General features: G+C 41.6%; 1 protein-coding gene across 6 annotated transcripts in view; it reads right to left on the bottom strand.

Annotated features, from left to right (window-relative positions):
- znf438 (zinc finger protein 438) overlaps positions 1–20,031 on the bottom strand; it is a 220,377-nt gene that overhangs the window by 82,874 nt on the left and 117,472 nt on the right. For all 6 annotated transcript variants that reach the window (XM_041183616.1, XM_041183617.1, XM_041183618.1 and 3 more), the window contains 2 exons: positions 7,754–7,842; positions 93–175 (listed from right to left, as the gene is read on the bottom strand). In XM_041183616.1, coding sequence (XP_041039550.1) covers positions 93–175; positions 7,754–7,842 — 172 coding nt within the window. The remainder of the gene's footprint in view (positions 1–92; positions 176–7,753; positions 7,843–20,031) is intronic.

The raw sequence follows: 20,031 nt of genomic DNA, 5'->3' as shown, positions 1-20,031 counted from the left end.
GCAGGGAAAAGAAAATAAATAAATACCAAATTAGTTTTAATTGGATTTTTGACTGCATTGCTCTTAATATTTCAACAGTTCTTGATACCAACTTTGTCTCATTTTGAAGAATCTCTTTTCGGTCAGACGCAGTTGTAGCATCTTCTCTAATGTCATCTTCATGCACCTTTCCATCCTGCCACAGGAAGATAGATAATGTTAGAAATGAATTTGTTTTTCACATTATACACTTGGGTGAATAAAGGATGTGCAATCATTGTTGTGCAGTATCACAAAGTGGTAGAAACAAGAGTTTGAGACTTGACCACAGTCTATCATGGTCACCAAGGGCCAGCAATTCTGAGCAAGCTCGGGACATAACTACAAAAATGTTGTACAACTTGCTTTCTAGTAATTAATAAAGCAAACTACCTGCTCATCCTGACTTTTCCTTTTAAAAAAAAATGAGCTCCCATTTCTGACATTTTTTTTTATTCGAAATTACCTAAACAGCCTGAGTGGTGGAGAGGGACTGAAAAAGAGTGGGTGGGTGTGGGAGGGTGGAAAAAGAGTGTGAGTCAGAGACAGGCAGACAGAAACACAAAGAAAAAAGTATATGCAATGGCTTTTTGAAGTGCAATGATTGTTGTTGTTGTAGACAAATGCAGCAGCAATTTTGCACAAAACAAAACGAGATGAATGACCAGTTAATTTGATTTTTATTTTGGTGCATAGAGTAATGTTTGTCATGACTGCTAAAACTACCTGCTCTACTTCAATTATTGCACAATATTTTCACGCTCATTGAGAGCCACCAACACAAAGGCTGGTCAGTCTCACCTCCAATAGTGCAGCACTCCCTCAGTACTACACCAAAACGTCAGTCTAGATTATCCCACAATGGAGTTTAAATCAACAATGCTTTAAGTCTGAGAGGGGAGGTCATCAACATACACGGATTTCAGAGGCAGATAATTGTAGTATCTTTGCCGTTGCGTTCCCATGTAGCTTTTCAACATGTTGAAGCACAACAGGATAATGCAAAATTAATACAAATTATTCATGAGGTTCCAGTTAGAATGTATACAAGTTCGGATGCTTAGTTTAGAAAGGATGCAAAAAAGCCGTGACAGGTACAAAAAGAGGTTCATTATGATAAGAAGGATGAGGAGCTTTTTCAAATAGGAGGGGCATGGGTACTTTTTCTACCTATGCCCCGGCTTCTTGGCAATCCTTCAGCATGTCTACCTTTGAACAGCAACAGGGCCTATGAATCACTGCTTCAAGTTCTTTTTATCCATCCCCAAATTTGTTGAAGCTAGTCAAAACAGCCTCTTTTGATTCAAGTCCAAAGCCTCTAAGGCAATTGCACAAGCATTCATTAGAGGTATTCCCACTCTATTTAGAACCCAGTCATTGGGGTTTCACAATAGTTGTCCATCGAGTTGTCATTACAATGGTCTGCAGTCCAGAGAAGCCTTCTGATAGTGCTGCAGCTGGGGAATTCCTCTACCCTCACTAGCCAGACATGGTAGAATATTCTGATAAGCAGGCTCAGAGGGAGCCAAAGATCTTGGTGATGCAGCAGGACGGAGCAAACTAGCTCTCTGGCCATCAGGTTGCTGCTCCCCCAATACAACCACCACTTCCTGGTCCTTACACATGAACTGAGATTCACCAAGTGTTAACTCTAAGTCCACTATCCGTATCCAAAATAGCTGCTGTTTGCAACAGTGCAGCAAATGATGCAGTGATAGTTTGTGCTGTGCTACTAGTTATGTTGGCAGGCAGTTTTCTCTGAACTTTGTGGCATGTGCATATAGAGCAGTTTTTTTGATACAAGAACCTAGAACATAACACTACACTCATAGATTTCTTCTTTCCCAATTAAAGACAGAATTTTTGTTACTGTAAAGGAACTGTCATATTTTTCTTGATATTACTGTGGGATACTTTAAAGCAAGCTTATGTTTGTGTGTATGTGTGAATAATTTAAATAAACTGCAGACCATTAGACTGCAAGGTTTGAATCATCAAAGGGGATAAGTGTAAAAAATAGATATTTGAAATGCTAATGGATAAGCTAAATAAAATGGAATTTGCGTTTTCAGATAAGGGGAGAGGTTGCTGGCTTTTCAAAGGAGCACAGTAAGATGTTGTCAACTGGTAAGATAAATAAGGCAAAGTTATTATGTTTATTTTTCATGAAAGTGCTGGCCAGAATGACAATATAAAATATTTTTATATTCTAAGAAAAGCAAATTCCAAAGACAGATGGTAACAATGGGATTTACAGATCGAAAAGGGGGAAATATATTTAAAGAAGGATGGAAAGTTGTATGGGGTGTTGCCGTGTGAGATCTTGAAAGATCAAGTGTGTGAAACAGACTTCTGGAAAAAGCCTCTAGTCACCCTGGAGAAGTTCGCTGTTCCAGTAACCAAGACTTGTTCAAAGCCTTTGGAGTTTCATTATCAAGTGAGAGGGAAAAAGCTGTGAAATATCTCCCTTACACCAACAGTGGGTGCTTGTGGTAATTTTGCTGGATGTTTTATTGATTAAGAATCTAATTTGGACTGCTGCCTGAAAGGGTGTATAGTTGGGAATCTAGTTAAGTAGAAGTTTTGAGAACTGTTATAAAACTAAGTAACTGTGTAACAAAAATCTTGTGCATTTATGTTTTTCTTTTGTTAATAAATGTTCTAATTTAATTTTAAAAAGGTGGTTGTGGACTCATGACTTCTGACTTGAATGCACAACCCTTCTCGAAAAAATACAAGTTGCAAAATCGTTGTGATAGCATAGCCAAGTTTCCCTCTGGGATTTGGTCAGCCTGGCCATATCATAACATTAAGTGTTGATGCCATTCACCCTGCCAGGGGCTGTGGCTGTTCACTTTTAGAGTTAACCTCCTTGAATGCTGAAGGGGCTCTTCAGCCTTACTTCATCCAACATAATATCAAAGATAGAATCTATGAAACTGGGTATCAAGGAGCGAGAATTGTCTCACTATTCAGGAGCAGCACAACTTTAAACCTTTCCTTTGGCACGCAGAAGAAAATATAATCTTTTAAATGACTGTTGCAGCACTTAAGATCCTTGTCAAATTCTGCTCGACCAGGGTAAAATAAAACAGCTCATCGACATTAGAAAGCACATACAAATGCAATATTTCTGGCATGATAAGCTGTGCAAAAAAACCTGTGAGTTCTCCTGCATTATGTCCTTCCTGGTCCAAACTGTGCATAGGAGGGAATATCATAATGTTAAATTTGAGAGATAGGAACAAAACAGTATTCTTTTTGTCCAGTGTTATCCAATTTTCCTCCGGCAATTGAATATTCCTCCATTCCTGATTAAATTAATAACACGTTACATTTGAAAATCGTTCAAAAGTGTTTCAGTTACAACCCAAATGTTGTAAGTACTTCACTCCCAACTCTGGTCCATCCTCAACACTTTTAATATCTTTTGGCTGAGGCCCTGTTTGCCACATAACATAAATGATTCCCTGACACTTTTCAAAGATGATCAGGAGATTTCACCCCAGTGTGCTGGTCAATAATTTTCCCTCAACAAACAACACTAAAACAGGTGATCTGGTCATTAGCACACTGATGTTTGTGAGGCCTTACTGTGCACAAACTGACTACCATATTTCCTGTATGAAAACAGTCAATACACTTAAAAATTATTTTATTGTTGGTAAAGCATTTGGGACATCCTGAGAACGTGAGAGGTGTTTTTTTTCCCTCATTCTTCCATGAGGTGTGTCACGGGCTAGGCCAACATTTGTCATCCAAACCTAATTGCCCTTGAGAGGTTGGTGGCAAGCCATTTCTGGGACCGCGGCAGTTCATCTGATGTAGGTGCACCCACAGTGCTGTTATGGAGGCAAGTTCTAGGGTTCTCACACAGCAACAGTGAAGGAATGTTGATATAGTTCAAAGTCAGGATGATATGTGGCTTCAAAAGGACAGGTGGTGGTGTTCCCATCCATATCCTGCCCTTGTCCTTCTAGTGGGTAGAAATCACAGCTTTGGGAGATTGAATGAGCCTTGACAAATTTCTGCTTTGCACCTTGAAGATGGTACACACCGCTGCCACTGTGCATCGGTGGTGGAGGAAGTGAGTGTTTAAGCTGGTGGACTGGGTGTCGATCAAGCAGGCAGCTTTATCATGGATAGTGTCAAGCTTCTTGAGTGTTGTTGGAGCTGCACTCATCCAGGGAAATGGAGAGTATTCCATCACATGCCTAACTCATGTTGGTGGACAGGCTTTGGAGAGTCAGGAGGTGAGTTACTCGCCACAGAGTTCCCAACCTCTGACCCTCTCTTGAAGCTCCAGTATTTAATGGCTGGTCCAGTTATGTTTCTGGTCAATGTTAATCATCAGGATGTTAATGGTGCAAGATTCAGTGATGGTAATGCCACTGAATGTCAAGGGCAGATAGTTAGATTCTTTCTTGTTAGAGATGGTCATTGCCTGTCACTTCCATGGCACTAATGTAACTTCCTTTTATCAGCCCAAAATTGAATGTTGTCCAGGACACGAGTTGCCCTCAGGAATTACTGCAACGATGTCCTGGAATTGAGGTTATTGGCCCTCAACAACCACAACCATCTGCAACTGTGCTCAGTATGACTTCAACCAGTGGAGAGTTGCCCCCAACCCTGCCCCCACCCCAACTCCCACTGACTCCAGTTTTGCTAGGGCACCTTGATTCCACACTCAGTCAAATGTTGCATTAATGTCACATCTCACCTCAAGTTCAATTATTTTGTCCACGTTCGGACCAAGGCTGTAATGAGGTCTGGAGCTGAATGGCCATGATGGTATCCAAACTGACCATCGGTAAGCAGGTTATTGCAAGTGCTGTTCGACAATACTGCTTTTGACACCTTCCATCACTTTGCTGATGATCATGAGTAGATTGATGGGGCTGCAATTGGCCAGAATGGATTCGTCCTGTTTCCTGTGCACAGGACATACCTGCGCAATTTTCCACACTGCCACGTAGATGCCAGTGCTGCAGCTATACTGGAACATATTGGCACTATGGAGCACAAGTCAAATAAACACAAATTCTTTCCTCTTAATCCTTTTTGTTAAGAATAGCAATGTTTATTGTACCCACAGGGGTCTGTACTGGAGCCTCAACTTTTTACGATTTACATTAATGACTTAGTTAAGGGGAGTGAAGGCATGGTAGGTAAATTTGCAGATGACACAAAGGTAGGTAGGAAAGTATGTTGTGAAGAGGTTGCAGATGGATATAGACAGGTTGAGTGAGTGGGCAAAGGTCTGGCAAATGAAGTTTAATGTGGAAAAATGTGAAGTTGCTCACTTTGACAGGAAGAACAAAAAAGCAGAGTATTGCTTAAATGGAGAATGACTACATAATTCTGAGGTGCAGAGGGATCGAGGTGTTCTGGTACAGGAGTCACAAAAAGTCCTTATGCAGGTACAGCAAGTAATTAAGAAGGCTACTGGAATATTATCCTTTATTACGAGGGGATTGAACATAAAAGTAAGGATGTTACGCTTCAGCTATACAGGGCATTGGTGAGTCTGCACTTTGAATACTGTGTGCAGTTTTGGTCTCCTTATTTAGGGAAGGATGTAAAGGCATTGGAGACAGTCCAAAGTAGGTTTACTAGATTGATACCTGGAATGAGTGGGTTGAATATGAAGAAAGGTTGGACAGACTGGGCTTGTTTCCATTGTAGTTTAGAAGAGTGAGGGGTGATTTGATTGAAGTATTCAAGATCCTGAATGGCCTTGACAAGATGGCAGTGGAAAGGATGCTTCCTCTTGCAGGTGAGTCCGGAAATAGGGGGCACTGTTTTAAAATTAGGGGTCACCCTTTTAGGACAGAGATGAGGAGAAATTTTTTCTCTCAGATGGTTGCGTGACTTTTGAATTCTCTACCTCAGAAAGTGGTGGAGGTGGGGTCATTGAATATTTTTAAGGCATAGATAGATAGATTCTTGTCAGGCAAGGCAATCAAAGGTTATCGGGGTTAGATGGGAATGTGGAAATCGAAACACAAGATGATCAGCCATGATCTTATTGAATAGCGGAGCTGGCTCAAGGGGCCAAATGGTCTACTCCTGTTCCTATTTCTTATGTTAATTATAATTAGAATTGAAGTCCAATCACACGCTGAACACAGCAAATGAAGCTTGTCCTTTTTGTTACTTCTAATGGGTTGCAATTGTGCCAATTTCTTTCCTTACTTTGTAAAAAACTTCAAACGCAACCAAATTAATTTTAGTTACAGGCACAAATACTTTAAGACAAGAGTGATAGTGAATCAGAAACTAAAGGATGACTAAGCAAGACAGTTGTATAATTACAATGAAGATGCATGGGTAGCTTTAACAGGCTCCGCTGCTTGTACAGAATCTCATTAAATATGAGCACAGGGCAAAAACCAGGGCTCAACCCATGTTCATTCCTTGTGAAGCTCTGCACCAGCAATGGAATCTTGCAATTCTGGTCTTATAATGCTTACATATATCTAAAGAATATACAGTGAGGTGAAATCAGGAGAATATTTGCAAATTTTAACACAACTTGATTCACACATTCCCTTGAAAATTATGAATATGAGTTCAAGGCAGGTTTGCACACTAAGAAGATAACTTTGTAAGGACAGAAAAAAAATTAATGCCATCATCAGGCTACTTACAGTACCAGCCATAACCCAGTTCTATCAAATAGCAAACTGGCTTGTAACTTGAGACCCTTTGCCTGAACTATAAATTTGGTTTATAAAATTAAAACTGAATAAAAGATTTAAATTGTCCCATTTTTAGTAAGGAATTTTGTACATTAATGCATGTGTATGTATGCAAGTATATGTGTGTGTATATTGTTTATAGAGCATTTTGTTACTAGACTAACAACCCAGGGATTTGAATGAATATTCCTGAGAATGCAGTTCATATTCCACTATGACAGTTTGAAAATTTAAATTCAATTTTAGTGAAAATTTTTTAATTCAGCGAACTCATCTGGTTCTTTAGGGAAGGAAATCTGCCGACCTTGGCCATCTGACTTTTATGTGACTCCATTCTCACAACATGGTTGACTCAAACTGCTCTCTGAAGAAGCTTAATTGTATTATGTGAAGGGGAAGAAAGACATTACATTTCCTGGATGAGGGGGTTGTCTTATGAGGAAAAGTTGGACATGTTGTGCCTGCATCTATTAGAATTTAGAAGAATGAGAAGCAATCCTGAGGGGACTTGACAGGGTGGATGTGGACAGGGTGTTGCCCATTGTGGGAGAGTCTAGAACTACGGGGCACAGTTTAAAAATAAGGGGTCTCTCATTTGGATGGAGATGAGGGGATTGTGAGTATTTAGAACTCTCTTCCCCATGAGTGGTGCAGGGTAATTGAAAATTTTTAAGGTAGAGGTAGATAGATTATTGACCAACAACTGAGTCAAAGGTTATCAAGGGGTCGGTGGGAATGTGGAGTTGGGGCCATGATCAGATCAGCCATGATCTTTTGAATGGCAGAGCAGGCTCGAGGGGCCAAACTCACCTGTTCTTAATTCATATGTTCATATGTACAAAAGAATGAATTTTAAAAATACTACCAGGTTAAAATAATGATGTACAAAACTTGTTTCAATTTTATTACAAACAAATTCATTTGCACACTTTTGCCTTCTGGCTCACAATTTTAAAAAAAAACACCAAATGACAAAGGGAAAAAAAAAGAGAATATATAAAATTGGACCAATTTATTTCTTAGTTATTTACCTGAAAAACTGTTTCTTTCTTTACAGCCTCTTCAATAATTTCTTTAGAATAGCCATTTGGATTTTCGTTCATTGGTGTCTGTCCTTTGGCTGTAATAACAGTTAAAGAATTGAGGCATTATTAGAAACGTGATGAATAAATGCCACATTCTTCCAAGTGGATGGTCGGATGCGACAATGAGCCTCAATCCCAGAGTTAGCAAGGGGAAACTAAGATTTTTGCTTCTGACCGTATTCCACTTGGAAGCGCATGCGTATGAGCATTACTGAAGACAATTAATTAGGCCCAAAGGAATTAGAGATGAGGGAAGGGGAAACATTTTTTAGAAAAAAGTTAGAAAAGTTTCTAAGCCCATTTATCCAGGAGTATTCCTGTTGACACAGAGTTCTATATGCTGTAGGTTACAAGTAATGTCAATTAAATATAAGTTGTTCACAGAAGTAACTATGAATATTTCATGCAATGCCCACATCACCCCACTGCTGGCTCTGTTGTTCCCAACTGCATCTCATCATACAATCTTACATAAAGCATCAACCAGAAACACCTCAGATCAAGTGCATTATTCAACAGAGGCCTGGATTTATTAAGTTGCCTGTTCAGATTCACAACCAGAGTATAGCCATTCCCCATGGGTCTCCTGTTTATACCTTACATTAAAACTTAATTAGGTAAACGAGCTTTAAAATCAGGTTGTGTTTACTGGTGCAATACATTCCTATGTGGTTTGGCCTCCAGTGCACTTGGGGGTAATGTGAGTGCTAATTAGATTATTGTTATGTAATATTGGGTTTAGAGCTTTATGTTTTAAATAATTTCTTCAAAACAAAGTTTTACAAGGAAAACAGCTCCAGTAATGGGCATGTGATGTGATCAGCAAGCCCCAGCTGCTTCTGAAATATTGAGCCGTGCTTGCGTACAGGCATCATTTCTGGGAAGGATACCAAATCCCATTCACCTCAATCAGAGAGCCAGACAGGTTCCAATACAATGGACCTTTGATGGATTTTTGGTATCCAGGAGACCTGAGCTGACAAAATCAAGAACTCTGCTGAAAGTGGCACATTGTCGATTGTCTTTATGGAGTAGTTCAGATTTAAAGTGCTGCTGACCCTTAGTATTGTTCATTTTTAAACATACTCAAAACAATAATTTACACACTACTTAAATTAGATTAAAACTTATAAGATACCTCCAATCGCTGGAATGGTTGGTTAGACACACCTTTTAAAAAAAAACAAGGAAGGCAAGATTTTGACTTAAAGGTCTTAGTCAATCTCATTTTTAAACTGTGCATTGTGGGATGCTGACTTCAGTTGAACAAATCTAAGTAACTATTCTGGTTAAATACAGACAAGATATTTCCTTCCACATGAGCGGCTACTTAATTTTAGAGGAAAGTCTGTTTTCTTTTTATGTTTATCCAGAAAGATTGTTTTATCCACCTCCTAGACACAAGCTGAATATGTTGGCATGCATGCCTTAAGTCTGCGTAAAACTAGCTGCTATTCAACTGAGAGGAGACTGACATTTGACACTTTTCTAGAAGCTAATCCCAGAATTTCAATCCAAATTATGGGCTCAGTGACAGTCAGGGCAAATTCAGAGTGTCACATTTTAATATGATAAATGCTGCAGTTCATTATGGTCCTGACCTCTTACAGCTCATGTAAACAACTAAAAGTCTGAGTGAAATTGGTCATGTGACTATATATTGAAAACATTTTAACCTTGACAGTTTAAAGTTTAGAGTAACAAACTCGTTATTAGGCAAAGTAGCAATGAAATATCATATCAAGAAGAAGTTGAACAACACAGCAGGTTTATTCATCAACCTTTATTAGTGTGGCACTGTCCAACGCTCTTTTGGTAGCAAAATGTGATGGAAGTACAGAGGTAAATTGAAAAGGGAGGTTGTCCTCAAGATTAGGAAGGAGAAGGGAAGTATCGCTGAATAGTATTAAGTATCAATGCAATAAAGCTACCTTGATACATTGACCTAATCCCTCATTTGCAGAGATCTTGATTAGCACTGTTGTGCTATAATCTCACTTAGGCAGTCCCATGGAATTGAGGATGACTTGCTTCCACTCTGGTTCAATGGACTTATCAACCATCTCAGTACCAATGTATGGTCTGCAGACTCTGCCACATGGCGAGCAAGTGATGCTTAAAGGTTCAGGTAGATGAGTTGTTTGGAGGTTTGTGCGCCAAGCCTTGACTTTGCCTTGGCATGTTCCAAACAAAGTCTCTCAATGTGTTTGCCGCCTTCCAGGATGAACTTTCCTTATTTTAGTTGGTCAAAAGCCAGGGACTCCAATAAATTGGCGGGGATGTTTGACCTCTTCAGGGATCCTTTGAGGCAAACCCTAAAACATTTCTGCTGTCATCCTGGGAGTCTCCTGCCACATCCGATTTCAAATTAGAGCAGTTGCTTTTGGAGTCTGGTGTCAGGCAGATGAGCAACTTGCCCTGCCCAACAGAGCTGGTTTTGAGTGATTAGTATCTTGATGTTGGCAAGGTTGGCATAAGAGAGGACACAGTTTTTGGACCACCTTTCTTGCCACTGTATTTGGAGGATCTTAAGAAGGAATTGTTGGTGGTACTTCTCCAGTGCTTTGACGTGCCTGCTGTAGGCTGTCCAAGTTTCCAAAGCATATGGAAGCACAGGGGTCACTGCTGCCTAATAAACCATGATCTTAGTCTCAGTTTGAGATCCTGGTCCTCAACTATTCTTTTCCACAGTTGGCTGGAGACTGAGCTGCCATATTGGAGGCAATGATGAATTTTGCCATCTATGTCTATTTTCATTAAGAGGCAGCTCCCAAGATATGAGAAATGTTTCAGTTTCCAGGGTCTCTTCAGTGATTTTAATCGAATGGGGGGAGAAAAAAAAAGGTGTTGTGTTGTGGGAACTGATTGAAAGAGAACTTTAGTTACTACGACAGTGCTACATATACCGCAAAGCACAGCGGAAACTATAGTCTCACACAAAATACAATACAATGCACCACAGTATTCAGTCAACTTGTCAGTCATCTGCTTAAAAAAGCCAGCAAGACCTGTCATTGGCTAAATGCGGTGGTAATGACCTATATAATTCAGTAAGGTATGAGGTTTTCTCTTCAGTATGGACTGACTCAGCAACTCACAATCAAAGAGCTCTGTGGGGGGTTGGGGGGGGGGCGCTGGTGAGCGGGAGGAACTAACTGAGTTTCTATTTCAGATTGCTATAATGTCCCTACAGTAAAATAATCTGTTAACTCTCATTGCCTAGAGTGCAACATGAAGCATTGCTGCTTGGATGAGGCCTAATGTTCCCAACAAGAATTTAGTGCATATGGGAAAGAAAATTAGGGGAAAATGTGATTTTTTAAAATTAAGAATATGGAATCGTATTAATTTGGAATGATCATGGGCCAAAACCAAAATGAGATAACACCCAGTGAAAATGCAACTTATTTTCCAAGTTTAATGGACTCAAATAATTGCTGTTAAATTAATCTGCATCAGTACAAAAGGCAAGGGCAGTATATGCATGAAAACAACACCACCTTAAAGTTCCCTTCTAGTCACACATCGTCTTGACTTCTTTTTTTATTTGTTCATGGGATGTGGGCAATGCTGGCTAGGCCAGTATTTATTGCCGTCCCTAATTACCCATGAGAAGATGGTGGTGAACTGCCTTCTTGAACCGCTGCAGTTCATTAATCACTATTCCTTCACTGTCACTAGTTCAAAATCCTGGCACTCACTACCTAACAGCATTGTGAAAGCACCTTCACCAAATCGACTGCAGTTCAAGAAGCAGGCTGACCACCACTTTCTCAGTCAGGGCAATTTGGCAAAGGAATGAACTCCAGCTTCATCAGCAATGCCACATTCCAAAAATGAATTTTGAACCCTCTGCCCTTGATCTGAGACTACCTGTGAACATCAAGTGAGATTGCATATTTATAACCATGTAGGATGCTTCATCTTCACAAAGACCTGGGAGGTAGCTGAAGGCTTTGATTCGTTAAAGAATTCAGGCAATAAAACTGTACAAGTGAAATTCATCCTAGTTGTGCTTTATGAACCGAATGGGGTCCAAATGTAGCATATGAAGGACATTACAAAATATGTATTGTTCATTGACTTTCTAAATAATAAACTGAAAATAATGCAATAGTGTCACAAATAGCAGTTATCCGATATAAGATCTCACTCTGCAAAAGCTCACTCATGAAGCTTATGTGCACATTGGGCATCTGCACTGATTGCCACAATAGCAAACCGAAAACTAAAAGCTCTTATATCAAATTACACCATACAGAAAATAAACTATGATATAGAGGATGTACACTAATTCCAAGTCTATTTCCAGAATTTCATGCCTTTTGGCAACAAAACCCCTCAATTCTTATCCTTGAATCCTTTTCAGGTTTTTTTATTGTCTGCCTTTTTAACAGTCTGTAATATTTTTCAAAATAGAGTGTGAGAACCTTCCTTTGTGGTTATCTGACTGACCCACACAAAGTAAACACACAAGTCATAAATCTCCTGTTATTGGCCACAGGGACCAACTTCTGATATTTCCTCACCAAGCACAGATTTAAAAACATCCAATCAGATCTAAAAATCTTCCCAGAACATTCACACAAGGGCACAAGAGTTACTTCGGGCAGTTGATTTTTTTTAAACTGCTTCAGACAACCATGATGGCCAATGTTATGACATTGTTTTTACACTAAGATTCACTCAAAGGGAATGTTAACGAATCAGACTTAAGAACTGGGCAAGTAAGCCAATAAATACATGTGATTAAGAGATGTGCTGCAAGTTGCAAATCTCCAGAACATGATGTACAAGCCTCTAGATAAGGGGGGAAAAATGTGCCCAACATCGCCCTCATCCTGATGGCCACCTTTGTGTGCAGCTGCATCAAGCTGTGCGTAGACCCTCAGTGCGCAAACACCAAGTGTCACTATGTGCTGAGGTTCTACCTGTTCCCGGTGTTGTGGAGGATGGGTCTAGCCACGCTACCGCGGAACACTCCTAGTAGTTGGACCTGTCCCTCGTGGAAAAAATTATGCAGATAAACACCTTTGACCACAAGTCCATCAGGCAATGGTTGGCACGTAATGTCTTAGAGGCCCTGAGGGAAAAGGAGAGGGTGGATCCTGTCGGATGGTTCCCCGAGCAGACAATCAAAGTCATTTGGCAGAATGCCTCATCGCCAGAACTTTCCAACAAGTACCAAGATGTAGCTTGGCTGGTGGCGAGAAAGGCCCTTCCTGTCAGATCCTTTCAACACGCCAGGAGTCTCAGCCCCTCTGCATGTTGTCCTCAAGGTGGCTGTGGTGGGGACGAGACCGTTGTTCACCTCCTGGTGGATTGTGCCTTTGCAAAGATCTGGAAAGTGATGCAGTGGTTTCTGTCGGGGTTCATCCGGAGCAGTTCTGTGACGCGGGACTCTGTGCTCTACGGCCTGTTCCCAGGGACACACACCGAGACAAACATCAACTGCAGCTGGAGGATCATCAACTCGGTGAAAGACACTCTTTGGTCTGCCCGAAACTTGTTGGTCTTCCAGTACAAAGGGTTGTCCCCGACCGAGTGTTGTGGACTAGCACATTCCAAGATCCAGGACTACGTGCTGAGGGACGTACTAAAGCTTGGGGCAGCCACCGCAAAGGCGCAATGGGGAAAGGTCGCTGTCTAAGACCTTTCTGTCATAGCGCACCGAGGGGCTGGGAATTGTATAGGGCTGCACGGCTCACAATGAATGTCTGCATTGAATACTAATTGTATTATAATTGTATTGAAGCACCTCAGAGTGCAACAAGATGTATGTTGATAACTCCAATACCATTGCACTCTCTGACTGTCTGTAATGACCATATTGAAATGATTGTGATACTCATTGATTGTATTGATCCATGTGTAAAAGTTGAATCTGATTGTACTTTTTGTGATGGTGATTTAGAAATGTTTTGTAATGTTCTTCCAGATATTTTATGAATAAAGTATTTTTTCAAAAAAAAATCTCCAGAACATGGAGGATTAAGCCACTCTACTGTTTGCAGCCCAGAAGAGGCATCTTGCCCTTGGCCACCCACTACTTTAAAAAACTTGCTGGATTTGCACATTAATTGCCCATTAAATTTGGCTGAAAGTTAAGGCAAAGTTATGGGGAAAGTATCTTTAATTACATTATAATTGTTAATTCATGCCAATTAAGCTCATTGGCCCAGAAAGGGAACAATTTAAACTCAGTTGCAGTTGGAGATTTTTTTAAATGCTTTTTCTTTTACTTTTCCTTTCTGTTTCACTCCCCTAATCCAATCTTGCTTTCCTTCTCTTTATTTCTCTTCCTGTACCTAATTTGAGTCTAGTTCACCCGCCCTCTCCGTTATTTCTCGATCCTTAAATCTCATTGGTTAAGGAGATACATTGTAGATTTCACCACTCACTGAAGTCACAGATGTCCTGTTGCCCTCGTCACATGATTTTCAGCCTTGTAGTTCAACAAGTTACTGCACAAAGAAATTTCAAGCTGAAGGATATAGGAAAAAGTCTAACCATATGCTGTAAGATGATTGTTCCAGCAAGATCTGGCTCATTAGCTCCACTTAGAATAACAGACAATGGTAAAGCCAAATTACTACAATTTTACTTATGAAAATACATGTAAACGCATATATCTTATTAAAAGTTTAATTCACAATTGTAGTAATTATAGTTTTGATAAATGTAGGAGAGGGATCATTTGGTATGTGGCATGCAGGAGGATGCTATTCAGCGAAGATTGCTGGCTGAAGTGGATCGTGATTTTAAGAAAGCATTAGAAATAGCACTTGCGATGGAGCGCACTGTAAGGGATTCACAAGCAATTCAAGGGGCGCAAAATGGCGCCGTTCTCCTAGTTGGGCAGGAACGGTCAGTCGAAAATAGCATGAAAAGCCAGGACTCTGCCACAAAGTGGGAGACAGCTCCCGAGCAAAAACTAAAACTAATTTTTATTGATGCAGAAACAATTATACTCCTAACAATTGGCAATTTAAAAAGATAGAGTGTTATTTTTGTCACAAAAGTGGACACATATTGAAACATTGCAAAGTGAGATTTAAACAGGCTTCCAGGCAACAATCGAAGTCCAATGAAGTGTAAAAGAACCAGAAACAACCGATTCTGACATTTATTCATTATTCAACATGAAAGTAGAGAAGACAGAGCCAATTATTGTCACAGTGCAAGTGAATCGTAAACCCTTAAAAATGGAAGTAGACACGGGTGCTTCTACCACTGTAATAGGAGAACGCACTTTCAGATATTTAAATAAAAGTACTCCATAAATAAATGTGGAACATCTGGCAAATTTAAAATGTACATAGGCGAAGAAATCCAGGTAAAAGGTGTCACCAGATTAACTGTTCATTGTAGAAATCAATCGGCACAGCTACCAGTGATGGTGGTAGAAGGTCCTAGAAGGACCTTCTAGGTCGTGATTGGTTGAAAGAGATTAAGTTAAACCGGTCCAAAACCTTCCAGTTGTGAGCAGGGGGACTGCCAGAGCTGCTAAAAAATATGACACCATCTTCAAGAATAAATTGGAAGAAATTCAAGGCCTACAGGCTAAGATTTACATGGACTCAGGAGTAACCCCACACCGAGACTGGTGCCATACTCCCTGAGAGAGAAGGTTGAGGCTGAGTTGAACCGGCTAGAGAAGCTGGGTGTCATAAAAGCGGTTAAATTCTGAGAGTGGGCAGCACCCATAGTCCCTGTCCTTAAACCAGACCAGACCATCTGGACCTGTGGGGACTATAAACTAACTGTCAACGAAGCAGCCAAACTGGACGGGTACCCTATTCCCAAGGTTGAAGGCCTCTTTGCCAAATTAGCAGGAGGGACAATATATACAAAGCTTGACATGAGTATCATGTAACTGGAGCTGGATGATGCCTCCCGGGAACTTGTAACGATAAATACCCACAAAGGGTTATATCAATATACACGCCTGCCCTTTGGTGTTTCTTCAACCTGTGCCATTTCTCACAGGACAATGGAGAGCTTGCTACAAAGACTGCCTTAAGTTGTGATCTACTTGGACGATGTACGATAACTGGATTCACAGAAAAGGAACACTTGGCTAATCTAGAGAAAGTCCTGAAACGATTTTTGGAAGCAGGAGTGTGCCTAAATAAGGAAAAATACACTTTTCAGGCAAATGAAGTCATTTATTTGTGCCACTGGGTAGAAGCCTAAGGGTTACACCCTGTTGAAGAGAAGATTAAAGCAATCAGAGAGGGACCTGCATCTTAGAACGTCTCTGAACTTAAATCATTTTTGGGAATGGTAAATTACAATGGCTGATTTCTATCAAATTTATCAATGGTTCTAGTCCCTCTACATTCACTGCCAAAGAAAAACCAGAGTTGAGTTTGGGAGTCACCCCCACAAGAAGAAGCCTTCATGAAAGTAAAACAGCTCTTGCACTCTTCAAATTTGTTAGTGCATTATGACCTGGCAAAGGAATTGGTGCTAACCTACAATACGTCCCACTATGGAGTGGGAGCGGTACTATATCATAAGTTGGACAACGGCTCAGAGAGGTCAATAGACTATCTATCCAGGATACTTACCACAGTTGAAAAAGGATATTCTCAGACTGAAAAGGAAGGTTTATTGGCTATTTTTGGTGTAAAAAAAATTCCACCAATACGTGCATGGGTGACATTTCACAATAGCATCAGGCCACAAACCACTTTTGGGTCTGTTGAGCGAGAAAACGGCTATACCTCCCATAGCTTCTGCACAAGTACAAAGATGGGCCCTAATCTTGATAGCGTATGAATACACCTTTGTACATAGACCTGGATTCATATAGCAAATGCCAATGTCCTAAGTTGCCTTCCTTTGCAAGAGAACAAAGACCATGTCCCAATTCCCCAAGAGCTCGCATTAGTGATGAATTTCATGGCTTCCTCACCAGTCAGTGCCAGGCAGATAAGAAACTGGACGAATCGTGATCCAGTCCTGTCTTGAGGGAGAGACCAAGTGTTACATAGTTCATCCCAGGAACCAGTCTCTAATGAACTGAAGCCATTTTTCACCTGAAGACATGAGATGAGCCGTCAAGATGGTATTCTATTATGGAGTGCATGAGTAGTACTTCCTTCACAAAGAAGGGTACCACTCTTAGTGCACAAAGTTATCTTTGGTGGCAGGGGATGGACAGCGATATTGAAAAGGTGGTAAAACATTGTGCAATGTCAACAGCTACAAAAGTTGCCGGTGACAGCCCCATTACCGGCATGGGAGTGGCCTGGTAGACCTTGCATGAGATTGCAGATAGATTACGTCTGTCCTTACCTTGGAACCATGTCTCTACAGATTATAGATGCTCATTCCAACTGGTTAGATTTTTATGGGGTAAAGTCATCAACATCATGCGCTATTATAGAAAAACAAGACCAAAGTTTCGTCATCCATGGATTTTTTTTTATTTATTCATAGGCTGTGGGGTTCGCTGGCTGGGCCAGCATTTATTGTCCATCCCTAGTTGCCCTCGAGAAGGTGGTGGTGAGCTGCCTTCTTGAACCGCTGCAGTCCAAGTGGTGTAGTTACACCCACAGTGCTGTTAGGGAGGGAGTTCCAGGATTTGGACCCAGCCACAGTGAAAGAATGGTGACATATTTCCAAATCCGGATGGTGAGTGACTTGGAGGGGAGCTTCTAGGTGGTGGTTTTCCCAGCTATCTGCTTCCCTTGTCCTTCTAGATGGTCGTGGTCGTGGGTTTGGAAGGTGCTGTTTAAGGAGCCTTGGTGAATTGCTGCAGTGCATCTTGTAGATGGTACACACTGCTGCTACTGTGCGTCGGTGATGGAGGGAGTGAATGTTTGTGGATGTGGTGCTAATCAAGCGGGCTGCTTTGTCCTGGATGGTGTCAAGCTTCTTGAGTGTTGTGGGAGTTGCACTCATCCAGGCAAGTGGGGAGTATTCCGTCACGCTCCACACTTGTGCCTTGTAGATGCTGGTGAGGCTTTAGGGAATCAGGAGATGCACTTGTTGCAAGATTCCTAGCCTCTGACCTGCTCTTGTAGCCACAGTATTTATATGGCTAGTCCAGTTCAATTTATGGTCATTGGAAACCTCCCAGGATGTTGATAGTAGAGGAATTCAGTGATGGTAATGCCATTGAACATCAAGGGGCGATGGTTGGATTCTCTCTTGTTGGAGATAGTCATTGGCTGACACTTGTGTGGTGCGAAACGTTGCTTGCTTATCAGCCCAAGCCTGGATATTGTCCAGTTCTTGCGGCATTTGGACACAGACTGCTTCTGTATCTGAGGAGTTGCAAACGGTGCTGAACATTGTACAATCATCAGCAAACATCCGCACTTCTGACCTTATGATGGAAAGAAGGTCATTGATGAAACAGCTGAAGATGGTTGGGCTGAGGACACTACCCTGAGGAACTCCTGCAGTGATGTCCTGGTGCTGAGATGACTGATCTCCAACAACCACAACCATCTTCCTTTGTGCTATGCATGACTCCAACCAGCGGAGAGTTTTCCCTCTGATTTCCACTGACTCCAGTTTTGCTAGGACCCCTTGATGCCACACTCTGTCAAATGCTGCCTTGATGTCAAGGGCAGTCACTCTCACCTCACCTCAGCTCTTTTGTCCATGTTTGAACCAAGGCTGTAATGAGGTCAGGAGTTGAGTGGCTCTGGTGAAACCCAAGCTGGGCATCAGCGAGTAGGTTATTGCGATGCAATCGCTGCTTGATAGCACTGTTGATGACGCTTTCCATTGCTTTGCTGACGATGGAGAGTAAACTGATGGACTGGTAATTGGCCAGGTTGGATTTGTCCAGCATTTTGTGTATAGGACATATCTGGGCAATTTTCCACATAGCTGGGTAGATACCAGTGTTGTAGCTGTATTGGAACAGCTTGGCTAGGGGCGCGGCAAGTTGTGGAGCACAAGTCTTCAGTACTATTGCTGGAATGTTATCAGGGCCAATAGCCTTTGCTGTATCCAGTGCCTTCAGCCATTTCTTGATATCATGTGGAGTGAATTGAATTGGCTGAAGACTGGCATCTGTGATGCTGGGGACCTCTGGAGGAGGCCGAGATGGATTATCCACTTGGCACTTCTGGCTGAACATTGTAGCAAATGCTTCAGCCTCATCTTTTGCACTGATGTGCGGGCTTCTCCGTCATTGAGGATGGGGATATATGTGGAGCCTCCTCCTCCAGTGACTTGTTTAATTGTCCACCACCATTCACGACTGCAAAGTCGTCTGATCTGTCGGTTGTCAGATTGCTTATGCTGTTTGGCACACAAGTAGCCCTGTTACCAGGTTGACAACTCACGCCATCCTGCACTCTGCATTGAATCCGGGTTGATCTCCTCCCTTGATGGTAATGGTAGAGCGGGGGATATGCCGGGCTATGAGTTTACAGATTGTGTTCGAGTACAATTCTGCTGCTGCTGATGGCCCACAGCACTTCATGGATGCGGTTGTTCCAGTCTGGAGTTGCTAGATCTGTTCGAAATCTATCCCATTTAGCACGGTAGTGCCACACAACACGATGGAGGTTATTCCCACTGTGAAGGTGAGACTTTGTCTCTACAAGGACTGTGTGGCGGTTACTCCTCCCGATACCATCATGGACAGATGCATCTGCAGCAGGTTGGTGAGGATGAGGTCAAGTATGTTTTTCCTTCTTGTTGGTTCCCTCACAACTTGCCGCAGACCCAGTCTAGCAGGTATGTCATTTATGACTCAGCCAGCTCGGTCAGTAGTGGTGCTACTGAGCCACTCTTGGTGGTGGACATTGAAGTCCTCACCAAGAGTACATTCTGCGCCCTTGCCACCCTCAGTGATTCATTGATTCATCAGCTGAGAGGGTGCTACCTGGCAATCAGCAGGCGGTTTTGTTCTGTCCTGCTGATGGGAATGGTGGTGTCTGCATTATTTGATTCCATGAGGATGACTATGTCAGGCTGTTGCTTGACTAGTCTGTGAGACAGCTCTCCTAATTTTGGCAATAGCCTCCAGATGCGAGTAAGGAGGACTTTGCAGGGTTGACAGGGCTGAGATTGCCATTGTTGAGCTGGTGCCTTTTTCCTTTTTAGTGACTTTATAGAGGGTTGTTACAACTGAGTGGCATTTCAGAGGGCATTTAAGAGTCAATTACATTGCTGTCCAGGCAAGGTAAGGACATTAGTGAACCAGATGGGTTTTTACAACAATCAACAATAATCATCATTCGACTTTTAAT

The sequence above is a fragment of the Carcharodon carcharias genome, chromosome 3 (assembly GCF_017639515.1).
Source record: "Carcharodon carcharias isolate sCarCar2 chromosome 3, sCarCar2.pri, whole genome shotgun sequence".
NCBI lineage: Eukaryota > Metazoa > Chordata > Chondrichthyes > Lamniformes > Lamnidae > Carcharodon > Carcharodon carcharias.
Note: the sequence above shows the minus strand (reverse complement) of the source record. Positions and strands in the feature narration are given on the sequence as shown.